General features: G+C 42.7%; 1 protein-coding gene across 1 annotated transcript; it reads left to right on the top strand.

Moving 5' to 3' along the window:
- Positions 1-17,272: 17,272 nt before the first annotated feature.
- Positions 17,273-19,223, top strand: VMO1 (vitelline membrane outer layer 1 homolog). Its single transcript, XM_010203766.2, has 3 exons — positions 17,273-17,443; positions 18,122-18,216; positions 18,938-19,223. Exons 1-3 carry the CDS (start codon positions 17,273-17,275, stop codon positions 19,221-19,223), a joined length of 552 nt encoding a protein of 183 aa, XP_010202068.2.
- Positions 19,224-24,748: the final 5,525 nt, after the last annotated feature.

The raw sequence follows: 24,748 nt of genomic DNA, 5'->3' as shown, positions 1-24,748 counted from the left end.
CCAGAACTGGGCTCTAGAAGACCCCCTGAGCATCCTTCCGGACCAATTTACTCTAATGGAATGATTCTTTGTGCAAGTCTAATGGCTCAAAACAAGTACCTTACCCTGACCTTCAGCTGGTGAACAGGGCCAGGGCACTCAGGAGCTGCTTTATCCTCTGAAGATTCCCTGGGAATTAAGCTGCATCGGGGGCAGATGGGGAACTAGGTGGGAGAAGCACAAGGGAAGAGCCTCCTGGGGAGCAGAAGGAGTGGGCTCATGGGGAGCCGTGCAGCTATCATGAGCATGGCTCTGCTTGTGGACCCTTATCTGCTATCTCTGACCACTGGGACTCTGCAGTGAGAGGCTCTTTGCTGACGCATCGACTGCTGGAGGTGTGAGCAAATGGATGGAGGTGGGAGTCAGGTGCCCTTCCTCCCTTCCAGCCACACAGGATTGTGCCATATCTAACTGTAAGCTCGTTGGGGACAGCTCTCCTTGGGGCTTTGCCTGGTTGCTTGCCTCTGCCCGTGCTCCCAAGCCTCTGTCAGTGCCGCAGAGAGGAGAGTGTGACATGGCAAGTGACCGCCATTTGTGGGAGCTTCACACCAGTGAATGGGTGAAGGCTGCTGCCAAAAACATCAATTATTTGTATTTGTAGGGTAAAATTGGGAAAAAATGAGAATATGAGCAAAAGCAGTTGAACAGCTGGGATCATTTACTTCAACATTCTGTTGATGGAAAATGTAAGTAACCAGGGTCACATATACATTACAGCATGTGCTGCATTTATTAGATTAAGCATGAGAAAATATTTGTTAGATCACATCTTTTTACATGCATTATATTTTACTGTGAATTTCCCAGCTCCTCTGCAACTGGCTGCCAGATTGGAACTACTAAATAATCTCGAACCTAGAGTTACTGATAAGAAACTTTTGGACATCAAATTCCTGCTGCCTGGGGGGTCTTTTTCCTGACCAGTGATGTGAGCCTAGGAAAGAGTAAATATCTCCCAAGCAGCACTGAAGAAAACAAACAAGAAAATAAATCCTGCCCAGCACTGACATGAAAGAAATAACATAAAGCCAATTTTCCAGGAGTACTTGGTACTTCCCTCTAGCTACAGCATTGCTCACGGAGCTGGGTGAGACCAAGTGCTCAGACAGGAGCACAGGCCTGGACTGCAACTGGGAAACACCCTCTGAGACTAAGATGGAGACAAGACATAAAAGAACATCTTGGGGTCAAACAGGAAAGGAAAGACAGTAGAAACAGTGTTTTCTACTTGGGCTGAGTTTCTCTGCCATTGCCAGACTGGGGGTATTTATTTATGTGAAAGAGCAGGACTTGCAGTGTTTGTGAGCCCTGGAGAGTGTTCACTTCTGTGTGATGCCGCTGTGGGAGTGGAAACCCTCCTCACTCTGAATCCATGGTGATGCAGTAGCAGTGACACTCGGATGTGGGAGCATTGGCAGCAAATCTCTGAAGCATCAGCAGCAGTCAGTATCACGGCAGAAGCTGTCTGTCTCATCACCATTGCTTCCCTCTGCATTTTGGTGTATTTTCTGGTTGGGACTGTGTGAGATGAGTGCCTAACAAGCCCCCTGGGGAATCCTTCTGCTGCCACCAGCTGCAAGAACTTGTACATTTTGTGGGGCTGTTCTAAACTTTGCTATGCTACTAAGATCTGAGCCACCTCTGATATGGTTTATCAATGCATGTTCATTTCTTAAAAAAGGATAAAAAAGGAGGATGATGATGATGATGATTAAACTCCAGTTTTATTATCACAACATGTCTAGGAAAGATACTTCCAACATCTGGGCAAAGATCTCCAAAGGCAAACTCTTTTGTGTATCAGACCAAGCATCACAGCACTTGAAGTGTGTTGATGGACAGGTATGGCCTGCTTTCCCTCCTTCCTTCCTTCCTTCCTTCCTTCCTTCCTTCCTTCCTTCCTTCCTTCCTTCCTTCCTTCCTTCCTTCCTTCCTTCCTTCCTTCCTTCCTTCCTTCCTTCTCTCTTTTCTTTGTTTTCTTTCCCCTTTTTCACACTTTTATTAACCCTTACATATCTCAAGAAAGTATCTCAAGAAGGTATATCTCAAGAGGTTGGGACATCCCTTTTTCTATAGCAGCTAGCAACAGGACAAGGGGTAATAGGATGAAGCTGGAACACAAAAAGTTCCACTTAAACATAAGAAAAAACTATTTCACTGTTCAGGAGAGGGAGCCCTGGCACAGGCTGCCCAGAGGGGTTGTGGAGTCTCCTTCCTTGGAGGTCTTCAAGACCCACCTGGACATGTTCCTATGTGACCTGATCTAGGTGAACCTGCTTCTGCAGGGGGATTGGGCTAGATGATCTCTAAAGGTCCCTTCCAACCCCTACCATTCTATGATTCTATGAATCTATGATTTACAGGGGCTAACATTTGAGTTCTGTATTGTCTCCAAGAAAAATCAAGTGCCTTGAAGTATCCTGCACATGGTATATTCTGGTTGATACTGAAGGCTCAGACACTCCTCCTGCACATGCCAATCCCATCCTATTCCTTGCTCCTCAGCTGTCCCATGGGGACCTGCACTGCAGTGATCCTGAGATGGTCTCAGCTAGCTATTACCTCCTGGGAAGAGTGTTCTGTGGACCCTCTTCAGCCACTGTTTTCCCTGAGATCCCTCCCATGCAAGGTGCATTGAGAGCTGAGCAAGATCTTTTGGGCTGGAGATGAGAACAGGAGAGGAGAGGCAGCAGTATCTTGCCAAGCCCGGGCACAGAACTGTAAAAGGTACATTTCCCCATTTTCCTCTCTCTGGCACTCCTATAGCACCCTGCCCAAGTGGTTTGCTTGTCCTTCTGGTAACTCATCCTGCTACTTGGCTGGTGCACTTTCCTCTTGCTTTTCCTCCCACTGCGTCCCTGAAGAACTCATCCTCTTTTCCTGCCCTGGACAAGTGAGGATTGCTGCCTTTGCAGAGAGAGTGCCCACTCACATGTAAGTACCCATGACTATTTGGGTGGCTGCATGGCAGGAGAGAACAAAAGCAACTCATAGCAACGACTCAATGACTTTGATACTTGTGCAGTAAAGACAGGTACTCTTCAGAATGGTGTCATCACAGAATCACACAGAATCACATAATCTTAAAGGTTGGAAGGGACCTTGAAAGATCATCTAGTCCAATCTCTCTGCCAGAGCAAGACCTCCTAGACTAGGTTACACAGGAACTCATCCACTTTTGGCAGACTCTGTCTCAGAGGAAGCAAAGATCTAGTGACAGGAAAAAAGACTGGAAGACAACAAAAAGTTGCCTCAGTTTTATTCAGGGATTCAATAAATATCTGCACATCTTTTCATTATCTGAGTGTCTTAAAAAATACCTTAAACCTGAAGTTGACATACCACAGTTTCACTACTAGACCACAAAGCAGACTGTTTCCTGTGTATTTTCGTCTCATTCAGGCTGTCAAGCTGAGATCTTGGACCTCATCTGGAAAAAAATGATGAGAGTGCCTTGCCTTTGTCTCCTCTCTTACCAGCTTGTACAGGCTGCAGCAGTATGTTCATTTCTTGCAACAACACAGAGATCATAACAGCTCCAAGCAGCATGGGAGGGGAGAGCCCAAGCTTCATTTGCATTAATTTATGCACTAAGGCTTCCCTTTGTCTGAGGAGCCTTTTGCTAATAGATCCCTGTCTGACAGGAGCCAAGGTCTAATTACGTGATAAAATTGTGCAGATGTGGCCATAGAACAGACACATGCTGTTAATAGAGTATTTTTCCACAGTAGCTTGTCCCGATTTGGAAAGAAAAATAAACTACCCCCTTCTATTTCTTTATTTTTATTTCTTGGCTTGTATAACTGCATCTCATGTAGGCATACAGTTAAAATGAAGACCTCAGCTTCATTGGTGAAGCTGTTATAACCAAGATGTTTGGACTTGTATTTCAAGAAACTCGGGGCCTTTGCCCTTTCTACACCTGGCCATAGGTGAGGAAGGGACAAAAGGATCAGAGCACAGAGGAAGATTCCCCAAAGCACGTTTTACTCAAGTGAAATGCGTAGCTATCATTTGTAGCAGTCAAAACACTTCAAAGACCAAGTGCAATCCTACTTTGCAGAGCAGGTAAAGATGAGGGGACTGGAGCATTTGAGAGTCTGGAATAGCTTGACCTATTTTGTGAAAGATTTTCTGGGGAAATGTTCATAAATTTCCTAGAAATGGAGAAATTCCTTATCTCAGATGCATAAAATTTCCAAAAAGCTGGATATGCAGAGGAAAATCTAGATATGAGGTAGTTTTTGACATGCAACCTAGGGAACTTTGAAGTGCTGCTGTCACTGCAGTTGGTGGTACCTGTGGAAAATCATGTTCTGGGAGCAATGAGAGTTTTCAAAGGGAGTTAATGCCATGTGGGATAGCTGGCATGGGACACTATCAGAAATGAGCAAGACTTTTACCTTCAGTGTAAATGCAATGATGTATCCACTGAAGCAATAGTGTGAATGCCCCCAAGTTGCTTCAAGAACCTCCTCGTTAGGAACAGGGAGGACAAAAATATATTATTGCACATCTGCTTCCTGGAAGCAGCAGGAGAAAAGCAGACCTGTAGTTCTGAAGAGAAGAGAAGAGAAGAGAAGAGAAGAGAAGAGAAGAGAAGAGAAGAGAAGAGAAGAGAAGAGAAGAGAAGAGAAGAGAAAAAGCCAGGGCAACCTGAAATGAATGGATCAAGTATCTGGTGAACGAAACCTTCTGCCAAGGAATGCCTCTGTGGCTGCAAGCCCCGGCATTCTGCATGCAGGCAGCTCCTGGTAGCAAGGTGAGCACAGTTTCACAGCAAGCAGTGTATAGCTGCACTTTTCTCCCTTGAGGGAAATAAGCAGTCCTTGTGATAGTACTTTTTTCCTGTTAAAATCGTATCTGCCTTTTACCAACACAGAAGTACATCTCCTAGCTTCTGTAGAGGACATGCAATAGCTAAATTTTCTAGTCTTGCCTGACACAGCTTGTTCTAGGCAAATCTTTTCTTCACTTTCTAATATTGCTTCTAATTATTCCTTATTATTAACAAGTTCAGATCTTTGCAGATAGTTACTCCATCTTCTCTCCACCCAGCAGTTATCTAGACCACAGTGTTTTATCTCTTTTAGACTCTCCTACCAAGCAAGATGCTAGGGAATTTCCAGCCCTGAGGGTGCTGGGACCTTGGCCCTAAACTTAATCTTCCCTTAACTCTACTGTGGGACAGAAGAATGGTGCAGCTCAAAGGTACATCAACAGTAAGAGTTTTACTTGTTCATTTATAGGATGTATTTTTCTTTCTTAATCTTCTCATGTTTTCTCTCCCTGTTGTGTGCACAGCCTGAAACCCTGTGAGAGGCCTCATGGAACATAATCCTTTTTTTTTTTAAACAACATTATTTTCTGGGGTTCCACCTGAAATGAATTTCAATTTTTAAGAAGAACTGCAAGATACTTGGACTCAGCATGATGCAAACATTTTCTTCTAAGAAGAGTTGTATGCGTTGTTGCTGTGTCCAGGCTTGCTAGCAATGTCTGTTGAGATTTCCTACTGTTTGCTTCTTGAAGACCAATTTCAGTTGCTTGTAACTTTTCCAGTCTGTAACCATTTGTGCTGAAATTTTCCTTTTGTGGTTGCAGTGCCTGACTCAAGGCAAAAGTTATTTCTGGAAGGTTTTCTGGAATGGTGATAAAGCTATGGCTTGAGAGAGATGAACAGAAAACTGTGCATACTGAAGATGGCAGCTTCTCTTGTGTTAGTGATCACTCAGACATTGGAGGCTCGTGCCATGAATTTGCAAGTTTCAATTCTAACGATGCCAGTGTGCATCACTTGTGGGATTTAGCTCCTTTTAAAAATTACTGAGGAAATTAGACACTCTAAGGGGTAAATTGGAAACTCAAGAACTAGTGCAGCATGAGTAAGCAATTATTCATTTGATTTAGTGTTTTTATGTGACTAATTTAATATTGAGGACAAGACAGACACAACAAAGTGATGCAAGAAAATGTTTTTTGGAAGGACTAAGAGTGACAAATCTGGGACACAAAGATCCAGTCCAAAAGAACTTAGTACATGACAGTTTTATCTGAGTCAAAAAAAAGAGAAGGGACTATAACATAGCAAATATCTGAGAAAGGAAAATTTTTCACCAAGTCACTCACCACTCACCCTGAAATAAGAAACCAAACAAGAACTCAGGAGAGTAGCTGAGGGCCAGGTGTGTTTGCTCTGGCATGGTGATGCAGTGGCAGCCAGGGACACCCAGACCTGCCCTTTGGCTGCAACTCACACAGACCTGAAGGAGTGAAGTGAGTCATTGAGAAAGGGCTTTGACCTGGTGCCATGAAAGGAAAAAAGATGTCTGCTTGCTTTTCTCTCTGCTGTTCCTGAAATCCTTCCCCATACATCTACATGGCTGCTCTTGAATGGTGGCAGATGCCATCTTACAGACACTCTCCCTCATATCCCCTGTGTCCCTGTGCTGAACATGAGAGTATCTCCCATATCTAGTGTAAGTATGTTGTGAGGGATGTACACTGGGGGAAGAAATGTGTCAAGCATTTGGGGGAAGCAATGTCAAGGTTTCAAGGACATGCCAAGAGCAGCATGAGTGACAAGTTGCATGTAGGCACTCTTTCAGGTTAGAGCACTGAGGTAAATAAGCAGAGCCTGGCACCGTCATGATGAGTCTTTTGTGAGAAGCTCTGGGAGCTGTCTGGAAACCTGCGTGTGGCAGCAAATGGAAAGAGCTGAGTGGGCTTCCTGTAGGGCTGCTGTAGGAGACATGCCGTGGGCCAGACCCTGTGCAGGTCACTACTTCCCTGTTAATGCTTCACTGGCAGCTAGAGTGGCACGCCTGGCTCGGGATGGGGTAGGAGAATAAACAAACTTGTTCTTGCTGGAGCATTTCACCCCTTTTAAGTATATGCGTATAAATTCACAGGCATATGTAGCAGTGAGATACCACTCATATACACCTGGCCTCTCCATGAGAAGTTCTCAGGGCACGTGATCTTTATTCATATCCACATAGAATTTTTAAGTCTATTCAGAGGCTGGCAGTTCCCATCAGCATGGACCATACCTCTGCTCTATGGTGACTCCAGAGAGGGGATTAGGAAGCTTGTGTCCACTGGGTTCATCCAGGAGGACAATAGTACAAGCCAGTAGTGGTCCAGCCTGACTTACAGTGGGTAGTGATGTGGGCGAGTGACTTCTGCTAAAAGAAAAAAGATGATCTGAGATTTACAGAAGTAGTAGAGGACTCAGAAGAAGTTGTGGAGGGATGGAAGAACAACTGTCTTGACTAGGTTGTTATTTTCAGTTAGTTGCAACTTTGACACATCATAAAGGCTTATGGTAAAACTTCTTGTGCTGTGTACTTGTCTGTAAAACTTCAGTTTCAAGCAGTTCTGAAAAGGAAGCTAGAGAAAAAGATATTGTTTTGCATTGTTGTAAAAAGTCAACATTTCAGCAACATGTGGTTTTAGAACAATGTGAAATCTGACAAAACACCCGTTGTATACGTTCCCTCGCCACATCTCATTATCATCCCTAATCAGTATGAACATTAAAGGTAACAAAAAATGCATTTTGCACCTAAGAAGATGAGCTTTGGCAACAAATGCACTTAATGACTGGCTATCTGCTGTATATACTTCAGCGTCAAAAAGAGAAGGAATAAGCTGCCCAGGGAAGTGGTAAAGTCACCATCCCTGGACCTATTTAAAACATATATATTGCCTAGGGACATGGTTTAGTGGTAGTCTTGGCAGTGTCAGGTTAGTGATTGGACTCAATGATCTTAAAGGTGTTTTCCAACCAAAACAATTCTATGATTCTATGATTGTTGCTGCAAGAGCATCTGTGGCCTGATGCACATCACCTCCCTTGGTGCTGGACACAAAGCAGAAATGCAGTCCCACTTTTCTTGAAGTGCTACTTGTGCTGGACACAGAATGTATAGCATCAGAAGTTCCCAAATCAAATGAAGAGCCAGAAATCAGTTATGGGAAATGTGGGGAAAAAAAAAGGCATAAATGAGGTGAAACTGGAGGTGAGGAAGAACCTTTTCTAGGGTGTGGGATTCCTTCATGTTTAACGTATCCTCCATAGCAATTCTTCTCCCCTCCCAACAACTAACTCCAAACAAGCATCCTGGATTAGGAGATGTGGGAGCTACAGCAAGCCATTGGAGAAGAAACTTCTTGACAGCAAGCACTTTGGCCCCACTGTGGAAAGGAAAGGAAAGGAAAGGAAAGGAAGGGAAGGGAAGGGAAGGGAAGGGAAGGGAAGGGAAGGGAAGGGAAGGGAAGGGAAGGGAAGGGAAGGGAAGGGAAGGGAAGGGAAGGGAAGGAGGAACAATTACCCTAGCATCACTGAAAGTGTAGCACTACAGGTAGAAAGCAGGGGAGCTGCTGTCAGCCCAGGAGAGGGTAACATCTACCTGCCCACAGAGCCCTAGCAGCCACAGGACCCTCTCTCACCTCCTCCTCCAGCTATGTGCATTCATCCAAGCCCACATTGAGAAGGTGATGCTTCCTTTCCTTTCCTTTCCTTTCCTTTCCTTTCCTTTCCTTTCCTTTCCTTTCCTTTCCTTTCCTTTCCTTTCCTTTCCTTTCCTTTCCTTTCCTTTCCTTTCCTTTCCTTTCCTTTCCTTTCCACAAAGGGGAGAAAACGTTGCAACAGGGACTATATCTTGGTACCAGGGAAATGGCATCTGGATATGGTCAGTCTGGAATGACTGGGCATCAAGACGGGGCCTGGACTGGGTCCTCAGCTACTGCTGAGCATAAATGCTGCCCAGGGCAGTTCTGCCATCCCTCATTTCACAAGATAAACTAATGTCTGTGGATCCCTTGGATACTTCAGTGAAGAACACTATGGAAATTCTGACCTTTCCAGATCATAGTTTTAACACAGAGTAAATAGTAAACAGATCAAACCCTGAACAGCTACCATTGTTTACAGGTAGTGACCATTTCTTTCCCTTGATGTTTTTGACAGAGGTGAGGCATAGATGGAAGTTCAGATCAATGCATTTGCAGGAGTTGAAACCAAGCAGCTAGCAAGTTAAAAACTACCAAAAAAATACCTATTCCTAAGTCAGAAGGAATAGGCTTCATATTTTCACTCTGAACTACACTCAGGAACAGGATATCTTGGGTGAATCTGTGCCCAACCAGCATTTCCCCAATAGTCATCTGTCCCTGAGATAGAGAGCCCAGAGTAACTCATCAGCAAAAGTGATGGTCATGCATGGTTTATCTTCCCATTAGTCCAAAGCCTCCCACAAGGCATGAGCCCAGATCCCCAAGCAAAGCCCTTGAGTCCAGACCACCATGGTTCACATCATTTCATGACGAAGGGGAGCTGAAGTGGTGTCATGATCAGTGGTCTTGGTTTGAAGGCTTCTAATTGAAGGTCTGAGCTTTTAAGGTGCTGCAAGCTCAAATACAGCAATACCCTTTAGCACTTGTTGAACTTTAAGTATATAAATGAAGTCTAGAAGATGAATTTTGTGCTTAAAGGCTTTGCTGGATCAATATCTTTCAGAGCATCAGTTGCAGAGGTGGCTAACTGTAGGTGACAGGATCTCTTTCACAGTAAATTCTCTAGATTTGTATGTTTGCCTGCGAATATCTCTTGAGTTTTCCCATCAGTACAAATGTTCAGACTACAGTGGCCAGGATGCATTCCCAATGACCACTAAGTATTTCTGTCCTGCCCCAGAGTGGAAGGGGATTATAATTCCATGTGTGGATTTCCTGTATGAACATGGTCTCTTTTCCACAAGTCTTCATTTAAGGTGATGGCCTTGACTCGTTGTCAAAACATGTAGTATAGCAGAGACCCTAGCATTGCCTGGCTCTGGGTGTAGGCAAGGGTGCAATCTGCTCTGGTTATGAGCAAGCATCTCAGAGAGGTAGCTAAGGTATTTTTAACCAATACCTGAATCACCTTAGGAGATACAAAAATTTAATATAAGGAAAAGGTCTTTACATATGTTACACACTTTTGGACTTTTTGATGTCAAGGACATGTCCTTTTCTTTCTTTTCATCCTTTCCTTTACCTGTGCACAGGATCTGGTAATTAAGTCCTTTTTAAAAATAAAGGTATACTTTGAATGATCTGATAGGTATCAAAATAATGTACAAATATTATGAGGCTGTGGTTAAGGTTAATCTTGAGAACTTTTCCCAATGCATTTTTAGAATAAGTTGTTACAGTTTTCATGTGTGAAGTGATCTTTAGTTGAAGACACAGTCATAGATTTGCAGTGGGTGTAAATTGACATTTGGTCTCTGTCAATAAATGTGCGCTACAGGAGGGTCTGTCTCCTTTTTTTTCCTTTTTTTTCGTCGTTAATCAGCAATTTGAATCAACATTAAAAAATGTCAAGAGCCTGATCCAATTGTAGAAATATATATTGAGCCATGTTTCACGGGAGACTGTTCTGGGTCTGGAGTCACTCGATATTTTTATTAATTACTTGCATGGTAGAATAGACAGTTCGCTTATTAAATTTATAGATAGCACCAACCTGGGAGATACTGAAGATGCTAGAGGATGGGGATAGAATTCAAAATAAGCACAAATGCTAAATATTAAACAGACATGAGTATAGACACCTTCAGAGAGAGTTGAGAGTTGCTGATCACAGAAGCAGTTCTAGGTGAGGAGAGGTGGTGATCCCACCCTTGCTGTCCAATGTGGCATTTTAACTAAATAAACAAGTATAAAGTTTCCACCTTTTCAGCATCCTGCTGCAATGACAATGTCTCTGCTCAAATGCTGTTCAAAACAAGTGTAACTAACTGGGCACAGTTCAGAAGAGATCAGCAAAAACCATGAGGTCTTGAAAACAGCATAGACAGGATTAAACCTTCAGAAAAAGTTAAATGTCAGAGCCAAATGAGACTATGCCTTAGTTTCTTGTTGTCACCTGATGATGTCTTGTATGCTGGATAGAAATGGACCGAGTTGTCTGCTATGGCCTTATCTGTATGTCCCAGCTGTTCTCTGTGCTCACCTCTGTGCTGCAGCCAGACAGCACCTCTCCATCCCCAGCTGCCCTTGTGCAATCCTGCCTGAACAGATAGGCTTATGTTTTTAGCTACTATTCTCTGGCCTTTTTTTATGAACCTCCATTCCTACTGATTCCGATCCCTAGCACAGCCTTGAGGAAAAGAACTGATCATCTTGGTATAAAGAGTGTAAACAACCATGAGACACGAGCAAATCAGTTTCTTTCTTATTGGCCATTATCTCTGCTACCTTTCTGTTTAACATGTTTCTTTCTCTCAGTAGCCATGTCCCTCAGCTGCTCCTCTTCCCTCAGCTTTATCTGCAGAGTATGATGTCATATGGTGTGCGATATCGCTGGGGTCAATTGGGGTCAGCTGTTCTGGCTGTGTTCCCTCCCAACTCCTTATGTGTTCCCGGTCTGCTCACTGGCAGTGTAGGATGAGAGGCAGAAAAGGCCTTGACTCTGTGCAAACACTACTCAGCAATAACAAAAATATCTCTGTATTATCAACACTGTTTCCAGCAGAAATCCAAAAAGTGGCCCTATATTAGCTGCTACACAGAAAATTAACCCTGTCACAGCCAAAACCAGCCCAACACCTCATCATTAATGCAAAACTGTCTCCACCTACTTCCAAGAAATAGCTTAGTTTGTTGGTTGCTGTAAAGCATTTTTTCTCCACTCATACATCTAGAAAATCCTGGCTCTTGTCTCACTTCTGACGTCTCTCACTTGCATTTCTGCTGCTATTCTACTTTTAATAATCTGAGTCAATTTAAAAAATGGGAAAATAAGGCCCAGACAGAGCGTAATTTGATTACTCATGTTCTCTTAAACATTTGCCTGTGTTACTCAAAATTAATTCTAATTTGGCACTACTGTTTTTAGCCTACTAAAACCTAAGAAGAGTCTGAGGGTATAAGACCAGTGCAGATGGCTCCCTGTAGTCAGCAGAGATGAACAGGTATTTTTAGGGAGAGATTCATGTGAAGATATCTGTTTCTCTCCATTGTCGTCATATTGTCTCTCTGGGAAGCTATAAAGGGAGCCCATGGTGATTATTTCAGATGGAGACATCTGCACTGTTCATTCAGAATACCACCTCTTGTTTCTAAATAATACATCCCTTAGCTAATTCGTACTTTCATAGACTAGAATAGATTCTAGAAAGGGCAGTAGCCCCTTCGTGTTTCTTTGGCAATAGGTAGGATTTCTGGGTTTGCTCATGTGCTGTTTCTATGAGATAGTGTGCTCTTTTGCTGGATGTAGACACTGTGGAATGTCCCGTCTTCATCCCAAGCTGCAGATGTGTGAGGTCTGATAGAGCCAGGTTGTGTGATTTACACATAACTCGTACATAATTGTTACATTCAGTTTGGACATTAGAGATGCTGAGGGATGTGGCTACTGAGAGCTGATGAGTGGCAACCAGCACCTTGGTAACAGAGGAGGAGGAGCATTAAATCATTTGGAGCAGGTAGAAACACACAGTCACTCAGACAAAACTGTCCCTCTCTCTGTACTTACTGATTTCTTTGGTGGATGCTTGTCTGCCTCCAGTCCTCTACTGAGTTCCTGAGCACTTGTTTCCTTCAATCCTTCCTACAGCTCACTCAAGACATGACACTTAAGATTTTCCTTCACGGGCAATATCTAGCCTTGTTATTCCTGTTGACTTTTCCATTTCACAGAATCACGGAGTCAGAGAGCCTGAAGGGACCTTTACAGATCGTCTGGTCCAATGACCTACTCAAGCAGGGCCACCCAGAGCCAGTTCCTCAGGACCATGTCCAGATGGCTTTCGAATATCTCCAAGGATGGTCACTCTATGACCTTTCTGGAAACCTCTGCCAGTGTTCTGACTTTTCTCACTGAAAAAAAGTTTTCCTCAATGTTCAGAGGGAACCTCCCGTGTTTTAGTGTATGCCTCTGATCCTGTCCCTGGGAACCACTGAAAAGAGCCTGGCTGTCTTCTTCGCACTTTCACTCCAGGTACTTGGACATTGATGGGTTTTTTCTACTCCAGGCTAAACAGTCCCAGATCTCTCAGATTATCATGACAGAAGGGGTGATCCCATCTCATAGTCATCTTTGTGGCCTTTCTTTGGACATTCGCCAGCATATCTCTGTCTACAGTCCATCACTGGATGCAGTGTGTGGCCTCACTGGGAGCTGAGTAAAGTGGAAGCATCACCTTGATGCAGCCCAGGATACCATTTGCCTTCTGTGCTGCAAGGGTCCATTTCTGGCTCTCATTCAACCCTGTGTCCACAGGACCCTCAGGTCTTTTCCTGCTGCCTTCCACCTGGGTGTCCCTCAGAATGTCCTGGTGCCTGGAGTTGTTCCTCTCCAGGTATAGGACTTTACACTTCTCTTTGCTGTGCTTCATAACGATCCTGTTGGCCCATTTCTCCAGCCTGTCAAGGTCCCTCTGGATGGCATCATGTCCATCTGGCATATCAGCCACCCCTCTCAGTCTGGTGTCACCAGAAAACCTGCTGAGGGTACATTGCCTCATCATCTAGATCGTAATGAAGATGCTAAATGGGACTGTGGGGTACATGGCTAGTTACTGGCCTCCAGCCAGGCTTCATGCCTCATATCACCAGTCTGCGGGCCCAGATGTTCAGCTAGTTTTTGATTGACCTGAGTTTCCTCCAGGTTTTATTCACTTGCAGAGAAAATTAATTAATCAGAAGTTACTTTAAACTGCCCACCCCAGAAGACCTGCTCACAGCTTAACAGATGATCTATGAGCAGATGTGGTCCCTGGACCTCAATCTAAGATGCAAATTCTCTCCTTTTTGCACACAAACAAGATTTTATGTTAGAGAAGACCATGTTCTGAACTCCACAGATTGGAGTGAAGAAGTTCTTGCTTGTATCTGGGTGATTTAAGTACATTTTTGAGTTGTGAACATCAGGGTACAGAGTTTACCTTTTGTTTCTGTCCCTTGCCAGACTATCGTATCAGATACTTGCTTGATCCTGGAAACTTGTGTTATGAGCTGGATCCTGTGAAGAAGGGAGTAAGAATGCCCAAGATAGAGGCTAATATGAATAGCTGAAAGACATGATGCAATGCTCATTTCTGCTGCTTGTTGATAGAAGAAACTTCAAACCTTTTTTAAGACAGTATATTTAATCTTTCACAAAACATATAGTAGAGGAGGTTGTAGAAACTGATTTTCTGCCTGACATAGAAGTAATATTAATTACTAGGTTTTTAAAATGCCTGATCCTTACAATTTTAAAGAATTTTAAACCAGAAATGACCCTAGTACATGACCTTCTTCAGAACACAGACACAGAGTACCATGCTGCAATACATAGGGATCGTCATGGGCTTTCAGAGCTCCTGACAGACTATCAGGAGCAGGGTGGAGGTACATGGGCTGTAAATGGAGAGCAGAACCACCAGATCCTGAAATGAGTGTGTGAAAAGAAGAGCAGGTGTGGTCTCGCATGGATTCACAGTCTGTGGCAGTGCTTTTCAAAAGCTATAGAAAGAGGCTAGGCAGGCTGGGAAGCCTCAAAATCATCATCCTCCTTTGGGCAGCAGCAGATGTACATGAATATGAGAAACTGAGAATATGAGAAAGATAATATGCAACAGCAATAAAGTTTGTATTCTTAAGTGTGTGGTATTTTCAAGGGTAAAAATAAGAAGTGAATTAATTTTCAAGAGCTACTAAGGCATCCTTTTTTCAATAATATCACTGTGTAATCTGATCTAGGATGTCCTTCTTTAGCAGAGAGGTTGGACTAGATGATACCTAAAGGTCCTTTCCAATCCTTAACATTCTAGGATTCTATGGTTTTTTGAAAATAAAGCAAATTGTGTATTGCCTATTTTTTTATATGGCATAGACATAAATTCATCTTCCATGTTCCATATAGGTTTTAAAGATGTCATTGCATAAAATTAATAGATGAGTGCAATTAATATACAACAACATATTATTCATCTGTTTATTTCAAAATTGTAGGTGTATTTGTAAAAGCTGAAAGCAAGCTTCTCTGCTTGAAAAAATAATTGTATTCAGCTGTATGAATGATAGAGGGATGAAATATCTTGAATCATAATCATGTTACTATAGTCATATTTTATCAGTCAAATACATCAATTTGCCAATTTTCTTTAAAACTCTCTTCTAACATTATTTCAAGGAGCTTGAAAGTAGGGTACACATGTCAATAAGAGGTCTGGATGTTACCTTTACAGAGTTTTAAATTTTGATATTTGAGGCAAGCTGATCTTAGAAAACAAAATCAGCACCATTATATGTTGGCTAAGATCAGTGGCAGCTCTGCTTTGTACATATTAAGTGATATCTAAGCCACATACTCTGAAATCAAGTCCAAGGCATGTCACAATTGGCACCTCAGGTTACCAGGTAGTTTCGTTAGTTACTAATGTGGAAAATGATAATTCCCAAATCTCAGAGTGATAATCCTCATCCTGGGCTTGAGTTTTCTTAGGGGCCTCTGCAGTCATTTGTCATGGGCAAATCTTTGGAGGTGGCCTCACCACTCTCCTGCCTCACCTCACTCCTCTGTCTCACTGTGGTCTCACTGTGGCCTGGGATCCTCTCTCTGGGGCTGGGAAGAGATGAGAAGATGCCAATGCGAGCAGAGTCTGAGAGGAAGTAAATCTGCATCACTGCTGCCAGAGGTGAAGCAGCCAAAGCTGATGGTTTTGAACCAGAAAAGGCATAATGAATGTGAGGATCCTGATGCTTCTTTTGCAGTGTTAACAGCAGATCCCAACCATTTCTTTCTGACTTTCTGCTCCTTTCCATTCATGTACAGCCAAGGGCAGGTCTGGATGTCCCTGGCTGCTACTGATTGATCCTGCCTGAGCAAACACAGCTGGCTCACCACCTGGGATTACATGGTCTCTGTGGAGGCAAGCATATTTCTTTTGGGCTTTGACCCCCCCTTGGAGGAGTAAGATGAAAGTCATGGTTTAAAAAGGAAAACAGGCTATGCTTGCATTATCTGCTGTGCCTTTTTGGTGCCTTCCACCAAAAGGCTTATCCAGGTTCCTGTCATCTGCATTTGCAGGTACTGCCACCTGTGCAGAGCACTGAAAAATAAGAGTATAGAGCCAAGAGTGGGAAAAGCAATGTTGTCTCTTAATAGGATGGGTACAGAGCACAGGTTGGAAGAGAAACCTGGAAGAGGGAACTTCTGATAGTTCAAGGTTTGACACCTCATTTTGCTATGGAATCCCGAGGCTCAAGATACTTTCCTAAATTGTACTATCATCTTTGCCTCTTAAACGGATAAACAGCTTCTGCCAGACCCTGCAAGCCCTACTAAGGGCCCTAAGGAAGCATTGGTTATCTTCATGTTTAGAGAATCTCAAGTCCAGGTTTTCAAATTCACTTCTCCCTGTACGTGGCATCCTCAAAGGCTGTACACTCATGTTCAGTATCACCTTTCTGGAAAAACCTGCCTTTCACCTTCTCTTCCAATGGCATTTACCTCAGTGGTCCCTGAGAATCACCGTGAGCAACCTGGCACATATGAGTTTAGTTAAGCTTGTCACGACCAAATCATTATATTTTTTATTGAGATAAAAATTACATTAAAAAAAAAAAAGACACTGAAAAAAAAGACATTAAAACCAAGAATAACATAGACATCACAGAATCACAGAATGATAGGGGTTGGAAGGGTCATCTAAATACCATCTAGTCCAACTTCCCTGCTGAATATCAATATCAACCTTACCAGGAATTTGACTCAACAGAGAATGTTCAGGGACACAAGGCTTGAGTTTGCTTATACTTTATTCCAGACTAGGCCCCTTGTGTTGCTTCACTTGTCTTGTGAAGCATTCATTAGCAACAGCTAAAATGGTTATAACAGTTTCTCTCAAAAGGCAGACATCCCCATGGGTAAACATCTGCATAGCCAGAAGCAGGAGCTGATATTAAGCCTCTGCCATAAGCACAACAAGCAGCATACAGATCGTGCTATTAGCCCTTCAGTGATGGTGGATACACCTGCTGCCACAGAATCTGCTGCATATTGGCTGTCGGACTCCCAGGGAAGCTCCTCATGGGCACTGTCAGCAGGACACCAATTGTGTCACTGCCTGGGTGGAAACTATTGTTCCTGTGGTGTTTGTCAATAGGCCGGTGGGGAGAGGCAAGTTGTCTTGGCAGGGTATAAATTGCCCTGTCCATATGCCAGAACTCCTTCAGCAGATGCAGAGTGCAAGAGATGAAGCTCCTCATGCCAGCTGCCCTCATCCTGCTCCTCTCTCTCTACACCCTGGGCACCGTGGCACGTGAATACACCTCTGTCCTCACTGTGCCCAATGGAGGCCACTGGGGCAAGTGGGGAAGTCAGCAATTTTGCCGTCACGGTCATGCCAATGGATTTGCACTGAAGGTAAAATTCTCCCTATTTCTCATCATCTTCTGTCCCTGAAACCTGATTTACAGCTCTCCACCTCCCAGGAGAGGCTTCTCCAGAGGTTAAGGGCTTTCTGCAGTCTTTCTTCTTCCTGAATATGGTACTCTGCACATAAAACTATGAGTCTCCAGGAAAATTTAGCCCAGAAGATGTAGCCACTGTAGTTACACTGGTAAAAAGTAATATATATATACATGTATTTATTTATTTACTTATTTATCTATCTATCTATTTATTTATTTCAGGAAAAGAAGTATCACATTAGACACAGCAAAAAAGCAGAGCTCCTGCAAGAGTTGTTTTGTTTGCAGTCTGGATAGAAGTGTGCTGGAAGATGCATAGTCTGCATGTGGCTGATGTTGCTGGGAGAAGCCACATCAGTGCCAAAAGCAGTGCCACGTCAGTGCTGGAGTCAGGGAGAGAGACAGCCTCCTCCAGTGTCTCTCCTGGGACTCTGCCTTATATCCTAGGTCAGAAATAGAATATACAAGGGTTATATATGTAGTTGTAGTGACAGACATCTTTTCCCATATGCACCCTAAGACATTTTCTCATTACAGAAAGGAGCTGGGACTGTTTATGACTGGCACTGAAGGACTTTTCCCGGGTTTTCTCCTCGTCTTTACCTCTGTCTCTATGCGACTTCTGCTGCAGGTGGAGCCCTCCCAGTTTGCAATAGATGACACAGCTCTGAATGGCATACGCCTGCATTGTCCAGATGATTCAGCCATCGAGTCCTTGGTGGGGCAGTAAGTAACACTAATGGTTTCTCTCCTGTTTGTCATGCACCAGCTCACAAAATATCCATAGGTATCACCATTTGCAAGAGTATCTTTTCTGACTTGCTATGTCTGTGTAGTGCTGTAGTATAAAGTAAATTAAACCAGGTGATTGGGGTTTTTGTTAATTCATTTTTAGGGTAAGTGAACATGGTCATTTCACATTTCACCACCTTCTGTTTGGTCTTGAAGTTTCTGCAGAGCTCTGTGAACATACAAACTATAGAGATGGAGTCTGTCTTTGGAAATCTGCAATACATGGGCCAAATATGAGAGAAGAGGTTTTTTACCATACATTTAGAGACCATTTGGGTGAAGCCCTGGCTCTACTGTTGTGTACAGTTCTACCCCTCTGGACAGCAGTGTCTGATTTGTACTTGTCAGACAAGTCAGGGATTCATCATAAAATATGTGCTCAGATTGTCCTTGGAATTTCCACCAGAACCATAACTATCCAGTCTCAGACTTCCTGATGATTTTCTAATAAGATACCAATAAAAAGTACATCCTTGAAAGAGAATGAAAAAATAAAGAGGAAAGTAATGGGCTCTGGATGGCAGCAGGATGTTGTGCTGGTCACTGCTGTGATCCCTGCAAGGGATCATTAAGCTTCAGGGAAGCAGGAGAAAGAGATGGAACACTTCTTGGCAGTGTGCAGAGCCCAGACATTCCTCTATCTGCTTTTTGTCAGGTGGGGTACATGGACCATCTTCCAGGTTTGCCCTAGAGGCTACTTGATCTCCTTCTCACTGAGAACAGAAATGTCCCAAGGAGTAGATGATGACACAGCAGCCAACAACATCCGGTTCAGATGCTCAGATGCAACGGTGCTAGTAGGTGATGGACTGTCATGGGGTAGATTTGGTCCATGGAGCAAAAGCTGCAAAATATGTGGTCTCCAGACCAAGGTAGAACCCCCACAGGGCCTTCAGGATGACACGGCGCTCAACAACGTGAAGTTCTTCTGCTGTGAATGAGCACTTGCCCCATCTTCATTGGTGCCTACGCCTCCCAGATCCCACAGCAAATGAAATACCAGTAACACTTGGCTCTAGCTTTATGCTGGGGCATGCCTGTGATGTTTTGACTGCTTGCATCTTGCCATACCAGCCAATGCCTCAAGTGATGATGTCTTTTACAGCTACCACTACATTCACATAGCTCTCATAGTTAATGAAGTGTGCTAAGTTCACAAGAATCATCACATCATGTAACTGCTAGCATATCTCTCTGAAAATGCCCAGTCTCTGGAAAGTGCTCAGAGCTGAGGAATAGATTTCTCAACTTTCTTTTCATCGACTGATGAGTTTCTTTCAGGTTTACTCTGCCTGGGTGTCACTTGTTCAAAGTGATATTTGACTGGTTGATATGACAGAAGGGAAAAGTGTGTACCGAGTCTACCTGAAGTTTCCAAAGAGAAAATGATCATGAGAACTAAATGAGGTGAAATGGAAACTTGGATGTACTCATGAGAAATGTTATCACTTCACAAATTTAATAATTACCCACTCCTAACTTTAATTGTCTCACGACTTTGATATGCTCTTTATAAGCAATCTATTAGCTCATAACTGAGCTCCTGGCTTAGGAAACATGGTTAGAAAGTGAGCTTACACTGAGCATTCATCTAAATGTGGCTATGGTGTCACTTGGGTGGGATGTAGTTCCACAAGTCTCCCTTGTTGCTGCTTTATAGTGTGCTTCACTAGCTCTCCTAGATGTTAATGCAAAACTCCTTTTCATGGTACTTGTTTTTTTGTTTGTTGTCTCTGGGCTTCATGCTCTAAATAGAATAGGGAGAATCCAAACTAAAATTAAACTCTCTGTCATTCATCTATTTCTTATGCTCCAATTTGCTGGATAAACTTGGAGTTACTACCTTATCCTGATATGCTAAATGTAAAAAATGTACTCTTGTTTTGGGGAAAATTATGCCTGGAGATCATTATTGTGCCCTGTCTGAGCCACTGGACCTCTCTGGCAAGAGTTTGAGAAGACTTACCACCTCTCTGAGCACCTTTTAAGAAGTCTAGCTCTTACTATTTCCTCAAAATAATGCATTATGCATCTTTGTGTACTTGAAACAAAGTGGGAGCATGGTGGTGTTGTTCTCTAGGTACCTGTTGGGCTGTGAGTGTGTCATGCCCAGGACCACAGCCACGTGGAGCAGCACAGAGATGATGGATGGAAGTTCCTTCTGCTAGTTCATATCCTCTGCTTAGCACATACACAGCAGCCATTGTCACTCTGGCTCTTTATCCATGTAAAATTTTCATCTTGTCACCTCAAAAAATACTCAAATAATAACTGTGTTTTCTATTCAGAGAAATTAGATATAGCAAGCACAATAATAAGAAAAAAGCATGGTATGTACTTTGGTTAAAAGGGTTTTGATAAAAAACAAAGCAGTATGCTTTTGAGAGGATCACAGGCCTGCCTAAATCTGTGTACTGTCTCTCGTGGCAATGCCCAATATCTAATATTTGCTGTAATGAAAAAATTCTCTCAGTCAGTGAAGTGATGAGTATGAATTTTATTGGCAAAGCCAACAGTAGTCACTGGTTTTGGATAACGTTCTCCAATGGTAGCCTTTGGAGAATGCTACAACTTTTCATGACACTTGTATCATTTTGCCTCCCAGTCCTCATTTTTGACATCACAGGAACTTTCCAAGTGCTGGATGAAGAGCATGGAGACCAGTCATACAAAACTCGGGATTTATTGCATCTGCTGCAACCAGGCAGAGAATAAAACCATTCTCCTGACTCTGTCTGTGGTGTACAGAGTATTGCTTTCCACCTTCCTCTTCCTAAGGCAGCTAGAGTGAACTGACATCTCTCCAACATCATTCAAAGTTAGTTCAAATGAAGTACTTCCCAAAGCCTCAGTGGTGCAAGCAGAAATCTTAGAAAGATTCCTGGATTTGAATGATTATTTAAAAAAAAAAGAAACCTTCCATCCAGAACTTCTGTTGTAAATTGCATAGCTCTGTTATATTTAATGTCAGGAGAGGATTGATTTCTTAACCTTTCGAGGTTATTTTTTATAATGTAGTGTTTTTAAAGCTATTCTTTAACTTCCTTCTGTTCTCCTCTTGACTGCAAACATTTTCAAGTGTTCAACTGGTTTTTTTTAGAGAAATGCTTATTTTGCAAAACATCCTAGTCAGCACTTGAAATACAAGGGATGACTAGCTTCAAGAAAGAATTTTGTGACTTCCATCTCCATTTGGCATTTTCTGAAAAAATCCTTATTTGTCATTTATTCAGGTCTCTCTAATTGTTCAAATCCCTTAGGTCTAGTAGTAAAAAAAAACCCCAAAACCCTGAAGTAGCAACCTTTTTCTAACAAGCTGAACTAAACTAAACTTAAACTAAATTCTGATGTTATCACAGTTAACTGGGCTTATCAGTGACCACATAGAAACTTACTTTTCAAAATGACCATGTTTTCAAACCCCACCTTTATTTTGCATCTTGAAATAGGGATTTTTTCAGATTGTGAACTGATGATCCAGTATAATTAGTGTGGTGATATTAGAGGATATAAGAATAAAAGTAGCTGCACTGATCTAAACAAAACTGACTTAATCCAAGGAAAGTGAATAGCTGCATGATCTCCCAAAGCCTGGTGAACCAATTTGCATTGGCAGAGGCCTTTGACTTCACAGAAGTCTTAGAGGGCCAACTACTGGCTGCTTTTCACCAGAGCAAGTAGGACAAGCAAAAGTCATCAGGTATTTTATCTTGCAAGTTTGTCTGATCAGCGTCACTAACAAATGTGGCAACATGACATTTCAACTGCTTTTTTTTCCCAGCATGTGAGTAAGTTGTGTATCTTGGAACGATATGTTGTGTGAATCTATTTGTGTGTGCAGCCAAGCTATGTGTGGGGAAAGAGGTCTGGTAGCTTCTCTATTCTCCAGATAGGAATGGTTGCTAAGAAAGGTAATTCTTGGAATGACCATTATCAACGAGCTGAAGTGAATATAAGAAGGAATTACTTTTCTTTTGAGTGATTTGTTCAAGAATCAGTACCTGTTTCTTATGTGTATGTATGTGTACATGTAAACAACTGGAAGACTTGAACTTCTAATTGCACATTTCTTCTTCAGAGGATAGGCCAAGCTGGAGAATTTTGAACATCTGCTTCTTCTCTGCAAAGGAATGGTTCAGTTAAATTTTGAGACTGCACTGGGGGAAGAATTATTCACGTCATCAGCAAAACTTATGCTTCCCTGCTGTGCTGAGTGTAGCATAGCTAGATACTCTAAATAATGCCTGGTCCAAGAAATGTTTGGAAAAGAGAATAACACCTCCTCTTCATGTACTTTCTCAGATATTTATCAGCAGCTCCAAAATCAACTTGGGGCGTTTTTGTCTTTTGAACATTGATAGAATACTTCCAGAGGAGCTTCCTTTGATGGTCTGCTCGCAAAATATAGGTCAAATACAGAAACAATAGGGTAGAACTGCAATTTAGAAGTCTGAGCTGAGAAAATCAGCTCAGGGCCACCAAGATGATCAGGGAAATTGAACATCTTTCATAAAGTAAAGGCTGCAGGAACTGGGGCTGTTTAGTCTGGAGAAGAGGAGATTGAGGGGAGATCTCATTAACATTTATCAATATCTAATGGGTGGGTTTCAGGAGGCTGGGACATCTCTTTTTTCTATAGTAGCTAGCAACAGGACAAGGGGTAATGGGATGGATCTGGAACACAAAAAGTTCCATTTAAACATAAGAAAAAACTATTTCACTGTTCAGGTGATGGAGCCCTGGCACAGGCTGCCCAGAGGGGGTGTGGAGGCTCCTTCTTTGGAGGTCTTCAAGATCTGCCTGGACATATTCCTGTGTGACCTGATCTAGCTGGACCTGCTTCTGCCAGGGGGGTTGGACTAGATGATCTCTAAGGGTCCCTTCCAACCCCTACCATTCTATGATTCTATGAAATCTCAGCCTTTTACTGCACTTAGACTGGAGGAATCAAACTTTCAGTTGAAACAAAGATATAGAAGCTGAAGTGTGCCAGAACTAATGTGGCTGAATCTGTTCATAACTGGAAATACTGAGTAGCTATATTGACATGATTTCAAAAAGTCACTGTTCCCCTCTGGCACCAGAGAACTTCCAGACAGTTCCTGTGAGATGACAATGGGGCCAGTGGCAAGACTGAGGATCAAACAAGAACTATCCATTTATCTCTCTCAAATGTTGCAGTTCTAAGGTTGGAGTGTAAATAGGCAGAGAGGAGTTTTCCACCTGTTCACATACATGTGGCACAGCTTCCAAGGAGGGCAGCAGAAGCAGCAGATCTTGGGCTTTCCAGAGTGATTTTTAAAAGACAATTATTTTGATTAAGACTGAATCAGATATGGAACAAGCCTCCTGTTAGTGGTGCTCCAGTGAACCAAGCTTTGAGACTACTTCTAAAAAGTTGTCCTTAGAAATCTTAGCCTTTATGGCTGCATTGTTTCTGCTGCAGGAGGAAAGTAAACCTGCCATTCATCACAAGTATTCTGAAGCTCAAGTTACTAGTTTTTGTGAAATGCAGAGAAAACATCTGAAGATGTTTTAGCTACATATGGTCGTTAATGCTATACACAACAGAGATGTGTACCATGCAGCTCATGCTCAATCTGTCATAATTACCTTTGCTAGCCCTTGAAGCCAACCCTAATTAACTAGCCTGATTGCTACAACTGAAAACATCTGTTTTAGAATTTTTCTGAGTAAAAACTGTTTGGAAACGCTGTTACAGAATGTGAGCAAAAGAGAATATTAACCTATGGGTCATGAAAAGAAAGACAGCAGAGCTTTAGAGAGGTGATTCATGAAGGATTGAACTCTGCCTTCCATTCTCCCCTGCAACGCTGGGCCCGTGGGTATGCCCTTATTGCACTGCACTGAATACCTGTGATATCATACTCCATCCTAAGTTTTTTCTGAGAAGAGTTGCATGGTTTGTACTTCCCTGCTTTGTCTCCATCACTGCAGAAATGGAGTCTACCCAAGGCAGTCCAGACTCTAGCAAGTGATGTTAGAAATTTTTCTGTCAGGAAGAGAGGTTAGAATGTTTCTCCCCTAGTCACTGAAACCTGCGGAGAAGGAATGAGCTGACCGGCAGTTCAGAAACAATTAACATCAGAGTGGCAGCACCAGATGTTTAGAAATCACATTTCTCTTGAGCAGGTAATATGGAATCTTTTTTAGAGAGTTTATCTCAATCACGTCGTAGCATCTTACAGCATCAACTGACTGTATAGCTTCTAAGGTTTGATGGTTTCTGCAACTGTTCAGGTTGATGGATGACATTAGGCTGCAGTAACAACTGGGCCTCTCCAGCAGAGTAATAACTCTTCGATCACTCAAAACTGTTTCAACATCAGTGATGATGTAATGTTAGTCAGGTGCATATCTTGATGGACATAAACCACCACAATGAACATCAATGGCCTCTTTAGTGACTATGTAGCAGAGAAAACAAGTGAAGGTGCTGCAAGAA

Source organism: Colius striatus, chromosome 1, assembly GCF_028858725.1.
Source record: "Colius striatus isolate bColStr4 chromosome 1, bColStr4.1.hap1, whole genome shotgun sequence".
Taxonomy (NCBI): Eukaryota; Metazoa; Chordata; class Aves; order Coliiformes; family Coliidae; genus Colius; species Colius striatus.
Note: the sequence above shows the minus strand (reverse complement) of the source record. Positions and strands in the feature narration are given on the sequence as shown.